The sequence below is a fragment of the Carassius auratus genome, chromosome 10 (genome assembly GCF_003368295.1).
Source record: "Carassius auratus strain Wakin chromosome 10, ASM336829v1, whole genome shotgun sequence".
Classification (NCBI taxonomy): Eukaryota; Metazoa; Chordata; class Actinopteri; order Cypriniformes; family Cyprinidae; genus Carassius; species Carassius auratus.
The window spans coordinates 8,707,584-8,730,491 of record NC_039252.1 but is presented as its reverse complement, the minus strand read 5'-3'; the positions used below and the strand labels follow the sequence as shown (position 1 = coordinate 8,730,491).

The 22,908-nt window shown below is 36.8% G+C and overlaps 1 protein-coding gene across 1 annotated transcript in view; it reads left to right on the top strand.

The window, feature by feature from the left end:
- Positions 1 to 566: 566 nt before the first annotated feature.
- LOC113109724 (GDNF family receptor alpha-2-like) overlaps positions 567 to 22,908 on the top strand; it is a 50,422-nt gene continuing 28,080 nt past the window's right edge. Inside the window, exons 1-2 of the mRNA XM_026273464.1 lie at positions 567 to 1,525; positions 3,171 to 3,485. Coding sequence (XP_026129249.1) covers positions 1,474 to 1,525; positions 3,171 to 3,485 — 367 coding nt within the window. The 5' untranslated portion in view covers positions 567 to 1,473. The remainder of the gene's footprint in view (positions 1,526 to 3,170; positions 3,486 to 22,908) is intronic.

Genomic DNA, 22,908 nt, shown 5'->3' with positions numbered 1-22,908 from the left:
TTGATTTGCTCAAACATAAGCTTTTGACCAGTGATTTAGTAAGTATGAAATATATGAATGAATGAATTATTGAGTGAATGAATGAATACAACTTTTTACTCTAGTAACTAATAGTAGACTTGATATTAGTATTATTATTATTATTATTATTATTATTAATAATAATAATAATTAATAATAATAATTAATAATTAATAATAAATAATAAATAATAATAATAATAAAACTTTAGACCTAGAAAATAAATAAATAAAATAAAAATACATAATAATAATACAGGTTTTTGTCAAAAAACAAAAATAAGTAAATAATACTACTACTACTACTACTACTACTACTACTACTAATAATAATCTGATGTTTATGAAAATATTTGTGATTGATGGTAAATTTTACTGTATACTAATAATTTTCACTTAACAGTGGCGAATTATCCTCCATTAACTTATTCCATTAACTAATTTGAAAATTCGAATTTATTATTTTTAATTATACTAAATGTGAGCTGCTCCAATGCTGGAGGAGGATGAACAAATCCCACCAAGAGTGTCAAAAAGTCCTATTTGTGGAGCGCAAGGTCGTCTCAGACATGACTGTGCTGTGGTTCGTCGATGCCCTTGTGCACTCAGCCAGTGAGCAGCGGTCAGATTCATGCGGTGATATGTTTTCATTGCGTCCGCTCTGACGTGAAGAGCGACAGAGCCCCGAGGGTCGGACATGTAACTTCAGTTTCGTGGGAGAAAGCATTTCCCTGCGCCAGAGAAAACAGACGATAAGTGGAACTGGAACTGGAAGTGCCCTTTCCCTGTTTGTTTTCTTCTCTATCAACGACTCGGAAAAACTACGGCAGTTCTGAAGCCACAGGCACGCTGGTGGACACATAAGGATTTTCTGATGAAAGTCAAGGTTGTCCGGCTTAAAGTCGAGGTTATCCAGCGAGGAAGATTTATTACTTCTCACAGGAGTCCGGGGAGATTTTTAGTTCACGCGAAGAGACAACTTCTCTTTGAAAGAGCTTAAATATGCGTTTATACGAAAATGAAAGACGAAAACTACGTTCTAAGTTTAGTCATTTGTGACACAACATCTCTGAAATTAAAGTTTTAAAGATTATCTTACGTTCGTATGTTAAATACCAACCCACAGTTAGAAACGCGGACTTAAACGCGGGCTCCTTTTTGTACGAAATTGGAGGAATGCTTCGACGGTCTTGTGGAAAGGATATGTTGGACAGTTTCTTTATATAGACGTCAGTTAGTCTTTTCTTTACTAGCTTACTTCTCAAAAGTCCCAAAAGGAGATATCCAAGTACTGGAATTGTACGGTTTGAAGTACTTCTGACGCTATTTCATCCAGCGACTGATCTTTGGAAATGAACCTGAGGTGTAAAAAAGACGTCCGTTAAATATCCGTTGGATTTTGTCGGCGAACCTTACCGGATTCTGGGATCGTAACCGCTCACTGGGAGTTCGAATGGGATTTATCATGATTTTACTGAATATTCTGAGCGTCCTGTTTTTATTGGGTAAGTGATGAATCGAATGTTTCATATATGGTACGAAAGACAAAAAGTAATAATCCATGAGGATGAAAGAGTGATGAGAAGCCACGCGGACAATCATTTATCATATTGAGAGATTGTAGACATATGGTTTAACTGCCTGCGCACATTTGACTGTCAAAGAGATAGTTTACTGAATAAACCCACTCTTTCATATCGACAGCCTCTATACTTCAATAGTCTCATCTCTCATTTAGAGGAAAGATCAAGATTAAACAAACTGTGTAATATTACAGAAATTGGGTTTACGTTGCAATGCAATGCTTGTTATTTTACGATGCAGCAACCCGTTTCCCAACTAGAAGAAGATTGCTCGTTATTTAGAACTTCTGGGCACCGTTGCGTGAGCTTATCAGGTCCGAAGATGCTGTGCTGAGACCAGAAAATAATCGGAAAAAAAAACGTAGCTTTTCTAGACGCTGAAATTAAACATTTCTGAGTTTAAAACCATAATTGAGTTTTGGCTTTTGGGTAATACAAAAAACCATGCTGTGAAACACCAGTTTGCTGTTTTGTCTAGAAGGAATTGGATAGCTACATTCAAGTACATACATACTTTTAAGTGTCCAAAAAAAAAAAAAAAAAAAAAGGCGATCCCAAAATTCAGATGAAACAGAAATTGCGTTCGTCTCAAGTAACCATAGCAACAATTCTCAACTCCTGCAGTTTGGTACTGTGTCCTATCAACCGCTACACCGGCGAAATATAAATACGTAAATATTACTATAATTTTATTAAAGCACCACATCTAAAATATATCACCAAGATAGCAATTAAAACTTTAAAAGACAGCTTTGATGAAAAGGCTACAAGAAGACCCTAAACAGATTGTGCCCAATCATTAGTTGCAATTAGTTACTTAAGGGTAATATAGGCCTGCACAAACTTATGGTCGGTCATGCAGCTCAATTTAGGCCTAGCATGTTGGATGTGCAGACATTTGTAAATGATCCAAATGCATTACTATTATTTATTAAGTGTCCCTTTGTAACCTGTGAAAGTGAAGCTCTAGTTAATTAAATGACGTTTGTACGTGCTAATTACTTAATGGCACTTTTGGGAAACATGCTAAAGAGATTTAGTACTACTTAAGCTCTTATTAACGTTCTGTTTAATGTTTTGGAAAATCAGGTTATCTGAACCCGGAACAACTGAGAGGAACTGTCCATGGTGCTGAAAACTTGCAAAAACCTCATAATGGCACATTATAAAATAACTCCTGCAGATTTATTTTTTATTTTTTATATGACATCCACGTTTTTAGGTTGTACTATTATTGTAAAGTCACATTTTAAATATTTTACTTAAATGTTTTCTTCGTAATGTGTTTGATATGACTGTACTGTTAAGTAAATTAATTCACTGCCATCTGGTGTAGTTTCTTGCCCCGCCGACAGGAGTCGCTGTCATTAGGGTTTAATGCTTTCTGCTGTATCACTGTAGAGAAAAAATGTTACCTTAGGACTGTCTTGGGTTTCTACAAAAAACGTAATAAATATTATTGGTTTTGTTATTTTCTAAATTAACCTGCCATATTAAAAGCAAATGAATAAAAACTTCATTCACACCACTTATTACCCAGTCTGATGATGCCCATGCCTTCCCACAGATGAGGTGGTACTTTCCATGACCAGCCATTCTACCTTGTCAGGGCTGGAAACTCATGGTTGGAGAGCCCCCATGGACTGCCTGAGGGCCAGTGAGGTGTGCAACCAAAACGCACAGTGCAGCTCCCGCTTCCGCATCATGCGCCAGTGCTTGGTAGGTCGTGACAGGACTACCATGCTGGCCAACAGGGAGTGTCAGGCTGCCCTTGAGGTGCTGCAGGACAGCCCCCTGTATGACTGCCGCTGCAAAAGGGGCATGAAGAGAGAGCTCCAATGTCTGCAGAGCTACTGGAGTATTCATATGGGTCTAAATGAAGGTAAAGCTGTGGTTTTGGTCTTAATGTTTTTTTCTGTCTCATCCTATACGCAAGCCATTTTCGAAGGTTGATTTCTGTGAAAAGTGTAAAAGCTGTGGGATGGTTTGTTTAGGAATCTTGCTCATCCCCAAACAATTACTTGACCAATGGTGTGAGTATGGGCGGGACAAAAAGGTAGGGAAAGAATCTGCAATCTCTGAAACAGTTCGTATGCTGGATCCCATGGATGCAATATGATGTGTTTTTCACCAACTGGCAACCCAAGGTGTTTAAAATACTATTGATAGCTTTTAGTCATGTGACCGGCTCGAAGATCTGGAGGGCAAAATATGCATAGAACTGCAGCACGAGTCTATCAATTTTCCATCTGTTTTACAGCCACAAATATTTATATCACCTCTCAAAATAATAAAACAAAGGTACGCTATGTGAACAAAATGCAAGCTTTGGCCATTTGCAATCCATATAAAAGACCCGCAGCAATATTTTAGTGCAAAAAACATTGCAATCCACTTATTGGTTCACTGTTTTCCTAATAATGGTTTTCTATGGGAAACCATTTAATGTGAAAAACAGTTAAAAATGTCATTAGTTTTACCATCAGTTCAAGCCTGAAAGGGGAACAGAGTGGTGTCACAACAGCGATGAAACTCCTATGTGTCTGCAGTACACAAGCCACAGACGATTTAGACAGCCGACTCCACTGTGTGATCCTGTATCTCTCTCTCTCCCTCTCTCTAAATGTGTGTGAGAGACACACACACATTTATATTCTGGGTTCATATATTTGCCTGTACAAAATATACACAATCAATAAGGTGTTTATTGAAATGTCACCTTTTAATATCTGTATTTTACTACATTAAATAATGCAAACTGCATGAAAATAACTGGCGGTCAGTGGAGCTCAGCTTCGTTTTGCCTGCCAGGGGGGTGTTCCTATGAGTGTGTGACGTCACGTGAAAACTATAAATTGGGTAAATTGGTAGTGGGCGGAATCCATCAGCCCAAAACAAAGCATACATTCTAAAATTGAATGCACATTTCAAAGTAGAATAACTTGCTGTAGCATTATTTTTATAGAGAAACAAGTATGCAAACATATCATGACATTTTTATTAGCTTTAGTAAAGGAAAGAAAAAAAATATGATACGACAACTTTAACTAAATCTATATACATATTTTTGATTGAAATAAAGCTGCAATAACATAAAATACAAATACAAAAAAGATAAACAGAAATTAAATTCAATTAACAACAGTGATGCTTAAAAAGGACTAATAAAAACAAATACAAAGACTGATAATTTAACTACAAATATAATTAAAACTGAAAAAAGAAAAATCTAATTCAAAATATAATTATCTTTGATAGTATAAAACATAACGTTACACTGCTGTGAAACACAAAATAATCTCTTGTGTGTTCAGCAGAAGAAAGTGAGTAATGTCAAGCCATTCCCACAACTTTCTAATTTGTTCTTTCATTTTATTTAAATTATGGCCATAAATTAAGAATTCATCCCCTTGTTTTATTATTAGAATTCTTTAAACTAAAACAAGGGTATAGAGTAATAAAACAAGTGAACAAGTTCTTAATTTGTGGCCTCAATATATATATATATATATATATATATATATATATATATATATATATATATATATATATATATATATATATATATATATATATATATATGTCCGAGGCTCTTTAGAAACAACATGGTATTTCATTTTTCTCCAAACTGTTCCTTTAAGTGATATTTGAAATATTGTGCATCAAAATGGTCTTGGTGGAATCTTGGAAACAAATGGCTGAGTTGCTTTTCAAGGTGCTGCATTATAGGTGATTTGTTTTTTACTTGACGCAAGGGAGATCTGTAGCATAGATTTAGGGTGTTGTCGATGTGCGGAGCAGACAATTAACCAGATTGCAGAGAAAGTCAACGCGAACCTGCTCTCTTTACAGTCAGTCCATTACAGAAGCGTTCAGACTTCTGAAATGGCAGTTAGCATTTGCCTTTGGGAGTGTAGGGGAATCATTATAAGATTTAAGCAGTGCAAATCGGCCTGAATTATAACCCATCTGCTTTGGCAGTTGCTGCAGGAGCCACAACAAATAGGGTCCTATTGATGCGAGTAATCAGAGAGCCTTTTAAAGCAACTGCCCCTCTCAAGTCTGGCATTTCAATGAGGCATTGTGGACTGCTGGGCCTGCTTACTGCCTGCTGAGGTAAGGGGAACAAATAAAAATCACACAGCTTCCTTTCATCAGAAGCTGTTTGCAAACAGATTAGGTACTGCATAAAGTTAATGCCATGCAAATTTGCCACATTCCAATCCTCACGTTAGAAGAAACAGAGAATAACAGACATGTTGGCAGAGATGAAGGAATTCATAGAAAGCATTAGCAATTAGCAAAAACTTGTTCAGGTGTTCCAGATGTTAAGAAACAAATTGTACTTATATGAACTTTGTCTTCAGTTTCCAAACAAACAATTTGTTCTTTAAGTGTTTCTCTATTGAAAATGGTTGCACCCAGTTTTGTGTCCTACTTTGGACAGCTCCAGTCCTCATTATGATGTTTTTCTTGCAACGTTGCTCTTCAATCCACGACAGCCATTTCATTGGCTTCAGAAAAATACAGGTTGCTCTCAAGTGGCAGTGAGGGACCATGCAGCAATGATTGCACCTTGACAGAACTCTATCAAATCCACTGATGCTACACAATTGGCCCAACGAACACTCAACAATCAGCCAAACTGAGATCGGCCCCATCACAGTTTCATCTTTCTGCCTTTAAGTTTGAATGGAGTGGATTTTATATTTCTAAAGAAACCAGCCTCCATAAAACTAAACAAAACAGGTCAAATCTTGGTCAAACCAAAGTTTGGATATAGAAAAAAAAGAGAGAAAAATGGTAATGGCATTGGAGTGAGAAGGTGCTGAAGTTGTTTTCAAGCTCAGAGGTTTGAGGTTTTGCCAAAGCAAGCAAGAAGCCAGAGTTGTCCCTCATCGCAGTGCAAAAACTATGTTCTGTTGGAGGATAACCCCTTCCCCTCAATCGCTCCCTTTTGCCAAGTCAAAGCCCTCACAGTCTGGGCAATATTCATTCTGATCCATAACACAGACAGGCATGTTGCATTCAGAAAATCTCCAACAGACACTGCCAACTAGGATGCCTGGGACGTCTGCTCCAGATTTAGAAACTCAGCCCTAGTTGTGCTTTGAAATTTACATGAAGCTCTCCATCTCCAGTAAAACCTCCTGTTGACCAGAATTTACAAACCTACTGGATTGTGAGGCCAAACATCAGGTGGTGAAAGCAGAACCAGAATAGGGTATATAATAAAGGAATAAAGGGTACAGAATAAAGGAATAGCTCACCCATTCACCCTTGGCCATCTAGTTGCATTAGAGAAATGTTACATTATTTTCGTAACAATAGGTCCTCTGCAGTAAATGGGTGCCGTCAGAATGAGCTTCAGATCAAAACATCGCAAAATCCACAAGTAGTTGCTTGCGGCTAAAATACGATTTCTTAAAAGGGTGGTTGATTGCAATTTCAGTTTTTTACATTAGATAGTTTGTAATGTTGCTGTTTGAGCATAAACAATATCTTCAATGTTGCAGAGCTGAAAGTTCATTGCAAATGGAGATATCGTTTAAAAAAAATTGGTACTTTAATACCTTCAAAAACTGCTGGTAAGGGACTACAACAAGCTTCTTCCCAGGTCCGTTACATCATAAACCCAGATAAACCCCGCCCCTGGGAACACGCAACAAAGGGGGGCGACGCCATGTTGTGCTGCTTTAGAGAAGAGGAAGAGAAAACTAGAAGTGCACTTAAAAATCTGTGCATATATGAATCCGATTCTGTCTTTTAACGATTCTAATCGATTCACAAGTTTCAAAACCAATGTTCTGAACCAGTGGTTGAACACTGCTTAAACGATTATAAACAAATATGTTGGTGGATTTTGACATGAGAGGATAACTGGGTACGAACATTTTTTACTGGAGGAAACATTATTATGGATTATGGACCATGGATTTGTTCCTTATGAACATGCAGGTTTTCATTTCTCGAGATGTTAATTGATGGACTGGAGTGTGGATTACTTGTAGATTACTGTGATGTTTTTATTCACTGCAGATGATAAAGTGGTAAGCAAGTAATATAATGCTAGGTTTTCCCGAAAACTGTTGCCATGAAGAAACAAACTAAGCTAGGCAGGAGGGTGATTTGTGGCTCTTTGAGCAAGAAGCTCAAAACATTATGTTAAATGAGCTATGGTGTCATGGTGACCTTAAAACAAACATTTTGATTTGTTATTGCAGTTTACAAACTAAATATTTGGTATTCGTATTTGCTATAGTACATTTTAGCTGGATGGCTTGTTTGCACTGTCGATAGAGGAACACTAATGAATACATTAATAGTGTGTGATTATTTCAAAGCATAATGATTAGTTTGTGCTAATGGAAAGATAATGGTTGTTATAATTATTGTAAATCATTTGATAATTAAGCATATTTGTTATTTTATGTGAAAAGCACTGCACTTCTTGATATTACCACATGAAATGGAATATGTACATAGTGTATTTGTATATGTACACCATGTATGTAAATCTACATTATCATGCAAGATATATATATATATATATATATATATATATATATATATATATATATATATATATATATATATATATATATATTAATATATATATATATATATATTAATATATTTTGTTTTTCTTCTAAAGAATACACTGTCCTTTAGGACCTTTTTTATTCATTAAAGAATTCTTAAAAAATGTGTCTTTCCAACATTATAATAAAGTGTTTCTTGAACACCAAATCAGCATATTAGAATTATTTCTGAAGGACGATACTGAAGATTGGAGTAATGATGATGAAATTCATTTTTGCATCAAAAGAATAAATTACATCCTAAAATATATTCAAACAAAGCAAAAGTTATTTGAAATTGTAAGAAAATGTCACAATATTACTGTTTTTACTGTATTTTTTCCCCCATCAAATATATGCATCCTGGGTGAGCATAAGAAAGGCCATCTTTCTGACCCTAAATTTTTTAGTGTACTGACTGAACCCAATAAACATAGAATTTACTAATGGAACATTATATTTTCCATCAGAATAAGAAGAACACTGTGTAAAACAGATATAGAGCACGAAGTGTAATCTACACTAAACCTAGTGATTTCCCTTTCCAGCTTCATTTTGACAATTTTAATAGCACATTTATCCTGGCATGTAGTTTGCCTGTATCTCTGTCATTGTACACTGGGGGCAATTATGTAATTACAGTCAAATCTGCAGCCTCTGACCTTAGCTGGAGCCTATGCAAATGTGTATTAGAGCCATCCATGTTAATTAGGACATTATACTGGATTTTAAATAAGGATGATTTAGACATTAAATAAAGCAACTAAGAATGTCCTTTGACATAACTCGTCCTGTTGACTTATTCTGTAGTGCAAAACTAAAAATCACACTTAATACAAGCCAATACAAGCACGGGCAGACTGTTAAACTGAGAAGAAAACACAATCAAACAACAATTTTGTAAAGTATAAATAGATATTATAGTCAGTGATAGTGAGGTTAGTTATTTTCTAAATGATGACAAACTCAACAGCTGTTCTTTGTTATATTTGTGCCATACAATGTGACATTGTTATGACACTTTTATCACTTTTAAAGCTCAGAAATACAGCAGTTTATGAGCTAAAACAGTACCTGTTATCAATGCACTGACATCTAAAATAATAATACTGTTTCAAGCTGTTATTTAAAGGACTGCATCCATGATCCAATCAAATTCCAATTGATCTCATCACATATTTTTTCCATATTCCCTCACTGGAGTAAATGTATTAACTAAATATGCAGTCCCACATGAGCTCTGCATTTATAAGCATTTCAGTTCATAATTATATTAGTAATCAAAATATTGACATGTTGTCATATGGTCTAATTTTAGCAACATTCTCTGTGAATGGTAATGATACATGGCCAAGCCCATCACATCAGTCAATGAGTCAGAAAAGAAATATATAAAACAACAGCCCATCATTATGAATTTACCAGCTTTTTTTTGCTGATTTGGTACTAATTACATTCCTACAGCTTATCTGAAGATTAGCATTAACCAAGCCATGTTTTATGAGCTAAATTGATTGAAGATAATTAGCAAAGTACACCAGATAGTCAAGGATTTCACCGAAATGGAGGTGCAGGTTTTAAACAGCATGCTTAATCAAATATCAGTGTAGTCCACCCTTTCTCAAAGCTTTAATTAAACAAGCATGTAGATACGAGGATGGGAAAAGGGCAGAATTCATTAGCTATTGTGCACCTGACAAATTGTGAAGCAAAACTGGGCCCTCCGCTGCCAAGTCATTTGGTATTTGTGGATTAATGAATCTGCTTAGACTCCACAACAGATTTACTTTGTTCCGTCGAGGCAATGCATCAGGCAGTTGTTCTTTGTTTGCTAATTGCATCCTTTGATTCCCACCAGGCACAACATGAGGGAAATGTAAGCCTTACCTCCTCCTGAAAATAAGATAATAACTGTCTCCAGACGTTTCAGAGATATTTTCATAATAAATCTTACCGTTACGAACCATTTCTCATCGAGCCCAACCTCCAGCATCTTACTTTGCCTTGAATATTCAATTACTCAACCCCATGCAAAATTAAATGTGCAAAATTAAATCACTTTAAATGGTATTTAGGTCAGTTTGTGTGACCAACTCATTACTTATAATCCATCTGAACTAAAAAACAATTGTTGACCAAATTAGTATTATAATTATTATTGCAATTTTTTCCAACATAGATTGTATGTATCAGTCTATCTCTCTACACAACAACGTCTTTAGGTACATATCTTTTGAGGTTCATAATATATATGGCGTTTAAACGATGTTCAACTGGTACTAAGGGGCCCAAAGTGTGCCAAGAAAACACACCCCACACGTTACACCACCACCAGCAGCCTGAACCTTTGAGACAAGGCAGGATTGATCCAGGCTTTCATGTTCTTTACGCCAAATTCTGACCCTACTATCTGAATGTCACAGCAGAAATCGAGACTCATTAGACCAGGCAACATTTTTCCAATCTTTTATTGTCCATTTTTGATGAGCCTGTGTGAATTGTAGCCTCCATTTCCTGTTCTTAGCTGACAGGAGCAGCACCCAGTGTGGTGAAAGCTTTCCATTGATGTTTTGTTAGGATCTGATAATAGCCGAGATAAACTATTTAAAATTCTGGAATCTGAAGGTGCAACAAATCTAAATAATTATTACATTGCCTTTAAAGTTGACCAAATTAAGTTCTTAGCAATACATATTACCAATAAAAAATGGAAGTTTTCATATATTTACAGTAGGAAATGTACAAAATATCTTCTTGGAACATCATCTTTACTTAATATTCAAATGATTTTTGGCATAAAAGAAAAATCTATAATTTTGACCCATACAGTGTATTTTTGGCTATTGCTACAAAGATACTGTACCCCAGAGACTTAAGACTTAAGGTCCAAGGTCACATATACAGATGGATCTTGAAAAATGTGAATATTATTTTTATTTATTCTTCTTTCAAAAAGTTAAACTTTCATATATTCTAGATTAATTACATGTAAAGTAAAACATTTCAAAAGTCTTGGAGACATTGCCACAGTTCTTCTGGATTTAGTCTGTCTCAGTTTGTTCTGTTTCTTCATGTTATTCCAGACAGACTGGATGATGGTGAGATCAGATCGTTCCCGGTTACTTAACTGTAACATTGTTCCCTGAGAAAGCAGAACGAGATGCTGCACTGCTCAGCGCATTGGGAAACATCTTATTCGTGACCAGCTGTGAATAATGTGTGTAACACGTCAATAGAATTGACCCAGCGGTAATATAGCCTCGGTTGAGACGTCATCGGTCATGCTGAATCTAAAGGTTCAAAGGGGGTTTCAACGAGACCCTTGAGAACTATAGCTAAGTCCCAAGAAGGCATCTTGGTTTTCACTGTAGGCCTCAGTCGTCTGGCCCCATGAAGGAAGCGAGAGAGCAGAGGGTGTCTCCCGTCAATCAAGGCATGGCAAGCTGAAAGAGCGGCTACATAAACCTTAAGAGTAGCAGGGCATGTGCCTGTTGATAATTTCTCTTGCATGAAGTCCAGAACTGAATCAATACTCCAGTTGACTGGGGACACACCACCTCTCAAAGACACCCCATTTACTGGCATAACTCTGTCTGGTGGAGGAAGCCCTAACACTAAGAATGGTATTAATAACATCCAGCTAAAGCCCAGCATTCTTCAGTTGGTATCCATGAGTGATGCGCGGGTTGATCCAAAATGAGCGGTTACCTGCGTTTACGAGTCATCCAAAAAAAATGTTTATGATATTTGGGTCGCGGTCGGTCAGGTCGTTTGAAATAAAGATGCCAATTAAACCTTTGTAGTTTACATAGTGCTAGATACAATTTTGAAATACATAGGCCTACACTGAATAACTGGCACGATTATAGAGTGACCACCTGTCCTGCTTTAAGTTGTACTGAACAGCAGTTTTACCCTTTGTCCCGCCTCACTCAAATTTAGCATCTTACTCGCTTTTTCATTCGACCCTGCCTAATAAAAACATGGATAAGTCCATAGTCATACTGTTAACTTATGTCCAATAGTGCAGAGGAGAGCAATAAAAGCGTTAACCGATAGGCTGAGTTGTACGTCAATCAAACTTTTGACTGGTGCATGAATGCCTCCTCAACAATCTCAAATTGGAGAGCGCTCCATTGTTCGGTCAGGTTAAGTAGTCAGGTTAAGTAGGCTGGGTGACCCAGAGAGAAGTAGAGGGGACATTGCACTGCCTGTTGGGAGGCGAAGAGGTCCACCCCCGCTTTGTAATTTTTTTCCCAATCTGTTTAACTACTTACGTGTGGAGTTTCCATTCCCCCATCTGTAGTGTCTGTCTGGACAGTAAATTTGCTCCCACATAGAATGTAAACAGCCCTGATTGACAGGAACTTGTCCTGGACCCAAATAAAAATCTGCCTCGCTATTCTGTTCAGATTGTGCGACTGCAGACCTCTCTGGTGATTTATATAAGAGACTGTCACTGTATTGTCCACCCGTACTAGGACATGACAGACCCTTAATTGAAGGAGAAAATATTTCAGCCAGAAATAAGGCCATCAGCTCACGGCAATTGATGTGCAAATCGAGCTGATGACCCTCTAATTCCCCTTGAGCTGGATGGCCAACAAAGACCGCTCCCCAGCCCATCAGGGAGGCATCCGTCGTTAGCAGTCTGCGATGACACGGTGCCCTTAGAGTGGGACCCAAGGCAAGGAACAAGGGTCTGAAATCCTCTGGCTTTTAGCCACATCTAAAACGGTCTCATTTGGAACAGCCCCAGAGGAATCACTGTAGATGCTGAAGCCACAGATGTACAGTGTGATCTTGGCCTAGCCTGACCTCGCTCAACGTCTGCCGAATGGTCTCGATAGAGACCTCCGTAGAGGTAGCGAGCCTCTTAGCACCACTACGTTTCCGGGTGGTAACTGAGAGAAGTGCTCGCCGGAGATCGGTGCACTCTGGAATACCGGCAGGGCACCATGTAATGCGGTGTACACCGCTCTTCCCCAGAGATTGACTACTGCCACCCCACTCAAGTCCTTCAACAGGTCAGCCTAGTATGCCTTTAACACTGCCATAGTGTGCAGTGCAGCACCAGCCTGACCTGCAGCCTGGTAAGCCCAAGAGGTTTATCATCTCCATCATGAGCTGAAGAAGCACCGGAGCGCGCTTTGAGATCACGAGAAGGGATGCGTTGATCAGGTGATGCAGATAGCGAAAGGGACGGACCCGTCGCTCGCTCGTCACGCAGATCCCTACGAGAGCCCCACGATGATAATGTGGGTGTGGTCTGGAAATAGTTCAGATGAGAGCGAAGCATTTTCTTCACTTTGAACAGTTCACAATGCTTGCACTCACCTATCTCTACAGCCAGAACTGTGTGCTCTTCTCCAACAAACAAAGTAATCGTATGTATCCAGTTCAGACATGGAAAGTGAACATGGATGAACACAACACTTACCTTTTCGTTGTCTCATCCTAACGACCTTTTGACGAACCTGTGGCTTATCTATCTGAAGCCTCGTGTTGCGGGCGCACTCCGATGACGTCATCAACCAAGGCTATATTACCACCGGGTCAGTTCTATCGATGTGTTACACACATTATTCACAGCTGGTCCTGAATAAGACGTTTCCCGATGCGCTGAGCAGCGCAGCATTGACTGAAGCTTTCGAAAGGGAACTCTGTGTGGAGCACTGGCTGCTGTCTCTTTGTGCAAACCAAAAATCTCACTATAGTATTACAGTTAATGGCAAAAATAATGTTTGGAAATGTAAACTGATATTTACTACTGACACACTACAGCAAAAGAGAGATATAACTGACTTAAAACCATTTATTGTTGGTGAAAATACTAGTGGCCTAAGACTTTTGCACAGAACTGTCCATGTAATACAATAATTTAATATATTTAATATAATTAAATCTTTCTGTACTGTATTTTTGTGTACACACACACACACACATGCACACACACACACACACACACACACACACACACACATATAACTTACATAATTTGCTCAAGCAGGGAATTCATGTGGTCTAATTGATTTTAAAAGAAGAAAGCAATTTCAAAGCACCCCCTAAAGTCTCTTTCTGAACAGTGTTGTTGTTGTTCTGAATACTGCTGACTGGTTTTGTTCATATCTGGGGGTGGCAAGAGAAAAGAAACGCAGTGACAGTGCCATGCTCAGCTAGACTAAACCAGTTCTGATAGTGATAATAATAGATCAGGCCCATATAAGCAGTAACAGTTACATGTACAGCACGTTTGTGACAGACATCCTTCTCCCATCATATAAATTCACCTGCTCATATACAATCTGCTTCGATTTAGTCAAATTTAATCATAGTGCATGTACTGACAGTAATTGTTTATTGTAAGGTTTCAAAAGCTCAAAATGTTTTATTCAATCAGATCCTGGTGCATCTCAATAGTGGATGTGACTAATGGATTCTTTTCCTAAAATTCATGGCAGGGACACATTTTCCTAATGGCAGTTACTGTTTTTTTTTGCAAAGCCATAAGTTAGTATAATGGAGTTGTGTGGCATCACATGTGTATTTTCGTTAAGCAAGTACAGGTGCATCTCAATAAATTGGAATGTCGTGGAAAAGTTAATTTATTTCAGTTCATATTCAACTCAAATTGTGAAACTCGTGTATTAAATGAATTCATTGCACAGACTGAAGGAGTTGAAGTCTTTGGTTCTTTTAATTGGGATGATTTTTGCTCACATAAAAAAAAAAAAAAAAAAACCTTCAATTCACCCTCAACAAAATTAGAATATGATAACATGCCAATCGGCTAAACTCAAAACACCTGCAAAAGTTTCTGGAGCCTCTAAAATAGTCTCTCAGTTTGGTTCACTAGGCTACACAATCATGAGGAAGACTGCTGATCTGACAGTTGTCCAGAAGACAATTATTGACACCCTTCACAAGGAGGGTAAGCCACAAACATTCATTGCCAAAGAAGCTGGCTGTTCACAGAGTGCTGTATCCAAGCATGTTAACAGAAAGTTGATTGGAAGGAAAAAGTGAGGAAGAAAAATATGCACAACCAAGCAAATTTTCAAGCATAATCAATTCAAGAATTTGATTGAACTTCACAAGGAATGGACTGAGGCATTTTACCTGGGCTAAGGAGAAGAAGAACTGAACTGTTGCCCAGTGGTCCAAATTCCTCCTTTTAGATTAGAGGAAGTTTTGTATTTCATTTGAAGAAATGGAGAAGCTCTTAGCCCAAGTTGCTTGAAGTCCAGTGTTACGTTTCCACAGTCTGTGATGATTTGGGGTGCAATGTCATCTGCTGGTGTTGGTCCATTTTGTTTTGTTTTTAAAACAAAGTCACTGCACCCGTTTACCAAGAAATTTTGGAGCACTCAATGCTTCCATCTGCTGACCAGATTTTTGAAGATGCTGATTTCATTGTCCAGCAGGATTTGGCACCTGCCCACACTGCCAAAAGCACCAAAAGTGGTTAAATTACCATGGTGTTGGTGTTCTTGACTGGCTTAAATTACTTCAGTCTGTATGCATTGAATTTAATACACAAGTTTCACAATTTGAGTTGAAATACTGAAATAAATTAACTTTTATTTATTTATTGAGATGCACCTGTACATTACAAACTGAGGTTTATTCAAGAGCACTTATTAGACATCAGATGAGCTGGCAAGAACTGATGCACTAAATGTTACAGAATAAAAATATACCACCACTTTAAGTTTTGTTCTTCACCATAGATGTCATGTCATTTAACCAAAATATCAACACATTTATTGAATGGTTATGCTGCTATAAAGTTGGACTTTTTTATCTAAACATCATCTGAACAGCTTTGAAGGTAATTCATCCATTTAATTATTTCTCCTTTTCTGTCATAAATGCATTTGAAATGTTAAAAAGACAGATTTAAACAGAATATTCAATTTAGCATTTTACATTAAAGACACTTTTAAATAATATGATTTATGAATGTATGAATAAATAAAATGATATTGCCATTATCATATCATAATTAAAAATAAAAGAAAATTGTGAACTGAATTAATGGCATTTTTAATTAAATAATCATATCATTATAAAAATACTAGGATTATAAATATTAAAATAAATTTGTGATTATTATTATCATTATTATGTTGGTGATGATGAAAAGATTAAAATACTTAAAAATAAAACAAATAATGTAATAAAATACATTTTTTACATTAAAATGTATTGCAAATGATTGCCAATCACTAATAAAATATAAATATATTATCATTATAATATCACAATGACAAAATTAATTAATTATAATTATTAATGACATTCAAAGATGTATCATATAATTATAAATATATTTAAAAGTTTCTTTATATTATATATAGTAAGTAGGGCCGGGACTCGATTAAAAAAATTAATCTAATTAATTAGAGGCTTTGTAATTAATTAATCGCATTTTAATCGCATATAAATATTTGACCTGAGAACAGTGAGAAGTCATTTATTTTCATATGGATTTATAGTATACCATTGAATAATGACTGAATACATAAGCTTAAGCAACAACATATTGTTTATTTTTGTTCAACCAAGTCTTGCAGACCAGTGCAATTTTTGCCATGAAGTGTAGCAATAGCATATTTAGAAACAATTTAGAAATAGTACATTTCAGAAATTCAGGAAGCTTATAGGTGCTGGAACCTTCTGTAAAGTGTTTTTTAAGTAAAACACAATACTGTCAATTACATTCAGAACATTAGAAACACTGACTATTAGAAAACATCTCACTGTTGCTTCAGAGGCCATAACATACTAAGTCCAACTCTCAATAACCTTGGCCAAAACAATAAAGAGTTCAACATAAACTGTTGCACCAACAAAATAATACATAGTTCAACATAAAATGTAAAGTCCACGCTAGCTGCTATATGTTTTGCGTTGAGGTGATACTTGAGGCTCGATGTGCTGCGGCGGTCATATGCGAACGCTAGTTGGTGCTCCAGTATAATCGGTCCCGCCGAAACTCATCCAGTGAGAAACGTTCCGCGGTGCAAAAATAAGTTATTAAAAATGCGGGAATTTTTTTTTCTGTAATTAATTAATCTTAGTTAACGCGTTATTTTTTGTGTAATTAATTAATCTCAATTAACGCGTTAAAGTCCCGGCCCTAATAGTAAGTAAAATAAATGAATAAATCATCATTAAAAGACTTGAAAGCAAACAAATAAATAATTAATTATATTAATTGGTAATGCAAAACCATATACAGTATTACAGTATATGAGATAAAAAAAAAAGGAACACATTTGTGGTCTGGTGTGAATGAAGGGGTTTTTGAGTCTCACTGGTAAGGCAGTGGTTGGGAAACGCAGCTCTACACATCTTCACAGTTAAAGTTTAATTGCAGTCTACATGGACTTAAGAGAGGATGTTTTCAATGCCGTTACATCTATACCTCCATAAGGAGAAGACACAGGCTGCTGAAATTTTGAGATGGGGACAGTCTCTATCTGAAAGTCATGCTCCCAGAACGAGTCTGAAATATGCAAATGAAGATGTTTCTCCAACAAAGTCTCTGACTTACAAGAAGAAAGCACAGAGTGGATTTTTATGACAGAGAGGTTAATTAGAAATTATGCCAACTTTATTGTCAGAGGTAATTAAAATTGGTGACACAAAGACAGTGAAAATGTAATGGCACACTTTAATCAAGTTGGTTTGGCAGCTTTTTTGACTTGTGTCTGCTGACTTGTATCCACCAGAGCCAACTTAATATTCAGCTTTGATACTATAAACCCACAGTCCTTGTTTAATCTGTTTTCTGCAATGCACATAATATAACTATAGAAATTATTGCAGCCCACAGAAGAGTATAAATCAGGTTGTTTTTTCCAAGGTCATTGTTTGGCAGGCTAAGTAGTCAGTTTGCCCATCTTTCTCCATTTACAGCCTTTCAAAAGCAGCAATGTATTAGGGCTGTCAAACAATTCAAAGTAAAATCTAATTAATTGCATAATGTGCTAATGAATTCATCTAATGAATCATTATTTAAAGGGGTCGAATGATGCAATATATATTTTTTTCTTTCTCTTTGGAGTGTTACAAGCTCTTGGTGCATAAAGAAGATCTGTAAAGTTGCAAGACTCAAATCCAAAGAGATATTCTTTATAAAAGTTAAGAATCATACATCATACCCCCACGTCTATATCACGATGTGGACAAACGTTTATTCTTGCTGTTGAAAAGAATAAAAATAAAGAGTTTTGTATATTATATTATATTATATTATATTATATTATATTATATTATATTATATTATATTATATTGGGCTGTCAATTTAACATGTTAATTAGTTATATATAAAAAAAGATTAAAATATTTAATTAAAATTATAATGATAAAAATAAAAATATTAAAAGGACAGTTCACCCCCCTCCAAATAATAATAATATAATAATAATAATGTCATCATTTACACACCCTCATGTCTCTTCAAACCTTTCCTTTGTGAAACATAAAAGAAGGTATTTTAAAGAAGATTGGTAACAATATCTTCTTTTATGTTCCATAGTTTATGCAGGGTCTAAAGCACACAATGCAGGTGCACTCAGGGTATGTCCAAATCCACTTTTGCTACTTTAATGACAAGAAAAACTAAAAGGGTCTAAAAGGGTTGTTCCTATTGTCTTAATGAGTAATGGGTGTGTTTTGGGCATAACGTGCAATAAACCAATCAGAGTCTCATCTCCCTTTCCCTTTAAGAACCAGTTGCACTTGTGCCATGGCAGATGTGCTATTTACATGGCGGAGATTGCAAGCAGAAAGACAGAACAATCCAGAGATGAAAGGGAGCTGCTCTTACATGAGTAAATAGGTAACCTAATTCTGACACATGCAATGATTATCCAGTATGACAATGTAGGCATTTTTATTTTTATGCACAGTCTGTTTCGGTTGCCCCTGTAACAACTCTCTCCGAGGTCCTCACTGCCACACCTTGTTCTTGTTCTGAGTGGGTCTCCAGCATGGGAGGCGGACACACTAACAACGAGGCTAAAGACAGCAGCCTCTAGCATCAGTCGCTAGTGTGTCTGTTGAGATCAGGGGAGTGAGGTTTACCTGCACAGCATCTACTTGCTGGCCTCCGTTACACCTCAACATAGCAATGTGCCTGAACACACCTCGTTTTCAGACCATCACGCCCATAAGCGCACGAATGGCTGCAAATGCATTTGCAATTAAAACAACATGGCACAGGACATGAAAATGTTAACTGCGTTGGCCTGAAACTAGCAAAAAACACTTGCAACGGGCCTGGCGTTGCATTGCACCAGGTGTATGATAGAGCCCTAAATGTTTGTGTAATAAATTTTATGTTGAATCAAACTGAATAATTATTTCTAAAGCTACAATTCTTAATGTCTACTTGCTACTTTCAAATAAACTTTTGTGGGTATTTCACAATCAAATTTATTTTGTGATTAATTAGATTTAATCATTGAAACATCATCATTCCATGTTTTATTAAACAACGCTTGCCTCACTTTTGATGACATTTTCTGGCATTCACTGTTATATGGTAGTAGGCACTAGTACACATCTTCTGAAAAAGTACTACATTTCTGGATCAAAATACAATGAAGAAGCAGAAACAAGTGATCATATTTGTAAGCAGATGCATATGTAAAATAACTAATAAATAACATAATGTTATTAAATGAAATGTTGATCCAGGAAGTGGTATAGGACTGTGCAAGCGACTCAATATACGTCATCTATGCTTTGATTCATTCTGAATCTTCTCCTATTTTCTCAGCTTTTTAAAAAAAAAATAAAATGGTTCTGTTTTTTTATTAAATAATCTAAAACACTGTAAATGTTCTGAGCAGTTCTTGATTCTTTTGGGAGGGCGGTATAATGAAATTCAGTTCTGTTGTGACAACTCTCTGACAGTTAAGCATGGTAATGTACATGACAATGTTAATGTGTTTGGTCTTGGCAGAACAGATCTGCTACACTGCTGCTGCTGCTGTGGCAGAGCAAGTACAGAGACTTGCAACTGCACAGACATACCGCTGTGAGCATGTAAGAAATATTGCTGCTGCACATATTATATACATGAAATTACCCCGTAGCAGATCTATACAGGTGGAGCTGGGGAAGGCGGAGGGTTTCTGAAGCGAGTTGCAACATTTGCTGTGGATACGAAAAAGACCAATCAGCTGTGCCATGTGAATAATGATGTCATTATGTCAGATTGAGTTTTCGTCCTGCGCCATCTAAAGTTTTCATGACAGAACTTTGGATTTATATGTTTAGATCTGGGATAGAGGGATAGAGACAAACAAAGGGTTTTGGATCGTGAGCACTCTGGTTTTGGCATCAGCCAGTCATGATGTCATTTACAGTGGCTGCAAGTCGTCTGTGATGTTATCTTACATTTTTAGAAATAACGTCTAAAAAAATCCCCTCAATAGTGTAAAAATCCTGATAGGTCAATTGTATGACTCTAAAATATGGCAGTTCACACATTTAAAGTCTTTCCAGCATCCCAATGCCGAGTGTAATTTCAGTATCTTGGGAATGCTCTCCATCTGTTGAACCCTTCAAGTCACAGCATTTTTTTTTCACAGTGCAACAGACAAAGTCAGTGCCAAGGACGATGTCAGTATCCGTTTGTGTTCTCTGAATTGTTAAATCTGCTTACTTGTTTAACTCGCGGCCAATAACAGTCTTTTGCATTTATCATGCCAGCATCTGTGCTCTGTAATGTCCTGCTGAAAACTCTCGGCAGGATCAAGTTTTGAAGATTACACTCACCTAATTTATGCTAAATACATGCCTAGTACACTCCACAAATATAACGGGGGAAAACGCCTCTATCCCGAGATTTATGTGGCAACTTATTTTATGCCACTAGCGGTTCCCCCTCTGGAACTTGCCAGTATTTTCCCTGCACAAGGCACTGCGGGCTGGTTCTGCAGAGATTAAGGCTGTGTGTGCAGGATTAACTCATTGAGGAACAGAACATAAAGGTGGCCACACAGCAGCAGCAGAGCTGGGAGGCGGACAGCGGAGAGCTACAGTGACACAGCAGATAAATTCTTGATCCAGGATGATCCCATAAAATAATTGCCAGCCAGAGGTACATTTGGGTTGCACACAAAGACACTGCTGAGACCAAAGGGCCCTCTGAGCCCAATGGGCTTGGAATAGGGACACACAAGCTGGGGATGATGATGATGTTGAGAAGCATTCTAGGATGACGGGGCCACCTGGCATCATAATGTGGAGCTATGACCGGCATACAGTATGGCACTTAAGGCCAGCCAATGCACACAAGTCATTATTTACAGCTTGACTAATTCAATCTGTAACTGATGTGATCTTCATCGTTCCTTCAAAAAATATAAATGTAAACCCATTTTTACTGGAAAACTGATTCAAACCCATTAAGCCCTTTTAAAATTCCCATTTAAAAGGATAGTTCACCAATAAATTTGGTAAACTTAAGGATGAGCTCATGTCATTCCAAACCCATATACATTTACTTTCTTAAAAAAATTTGATTCTAATACATTTAAAGGTTTTACATGCAAAGAATGTCTCATCTGATCCATACAATCCACATGAAATCCCACTGACTTTCTATGGAAGCCTGTTTCCACCACAAAAAATAAATAAATAAATTAAAGGCAATTTCTTTTTATCACACAATTCTATATACATTGATATAAACTTGCAATTGGGAGAAAAATATGCAGTTCATTTTTCAGAGTATGCATCAACATTTTTCTCGCAATTGTTGCAATTCTGAGCAATAAAACTCACAATTATGACTTTTGTACTCAGAATTGCAAGTAAATCAGAGTTGTGACACAGATAAACTTGCAATTTTTTAAAACAACTCATACTACTGAAGTCAATGGGTACCAACATTATTCAAAACATTTTTTTTTATGTCTGTACACACTCAAAAATTAAGCCTTTAAAAGATTTAAACCATTTAATAAATAAATAGTATAATTCAATCAGGGTGAATTGAATGATCCTTATGTATTTACTGTAACTGAAAATCTGATTATGGATTGTTTAAAAAAAAAAAAAAAGCTTCTAGAGGGCACATAAGTCTGAAGTAACAAATTTAGGAAGATGGGTGCAGAGCCAGTGGTAGTTTTGTAGGCAAACATCAATGCATTGAATTTTATACGAGCAGCTTTTGGAAACCAGTGCAAATTGATAAACAGAGGTGTGACATGTATTCTTTTTGGCTCATTAAAAATGAATCTTGCTGCCACGTTCTGAATTAATTGTAAAGGTTTGATAGAATTGGCTGGAAGACCTGCCAAGAGGGCATTGCAATAGTCCTGGACAGAACAAGAGCTTGAACAAGGAGTTGTGCAGCATGGTCCGAAAGAAAGGGCTTGATCTTCTTAATGTTGAATAAAGCAAATCTGCAGGATCGGACAGTTTTAGCAATGTGGTCTGAGAAAGTCAGCTGATGATCAATCATAACACCAAGGCTTCTAGTTGTTTTTGTAGGAGTTATGGTTGATGTGCCTAACTTGATGGTGAAATTGTGATGAAACGATGGGTTTGCTGGAATCACAAGCAGTTCTGTCTTGGCAAGGATGAGTTGAAGGTGATTGTCCATCATCCAGGAAGAAATGTCTGTTAGACAAGCTGAGATGCGAATAGCTATATCAGATCATCAGGATGGAATGAGAGGTAGAGTTTTATATATATAT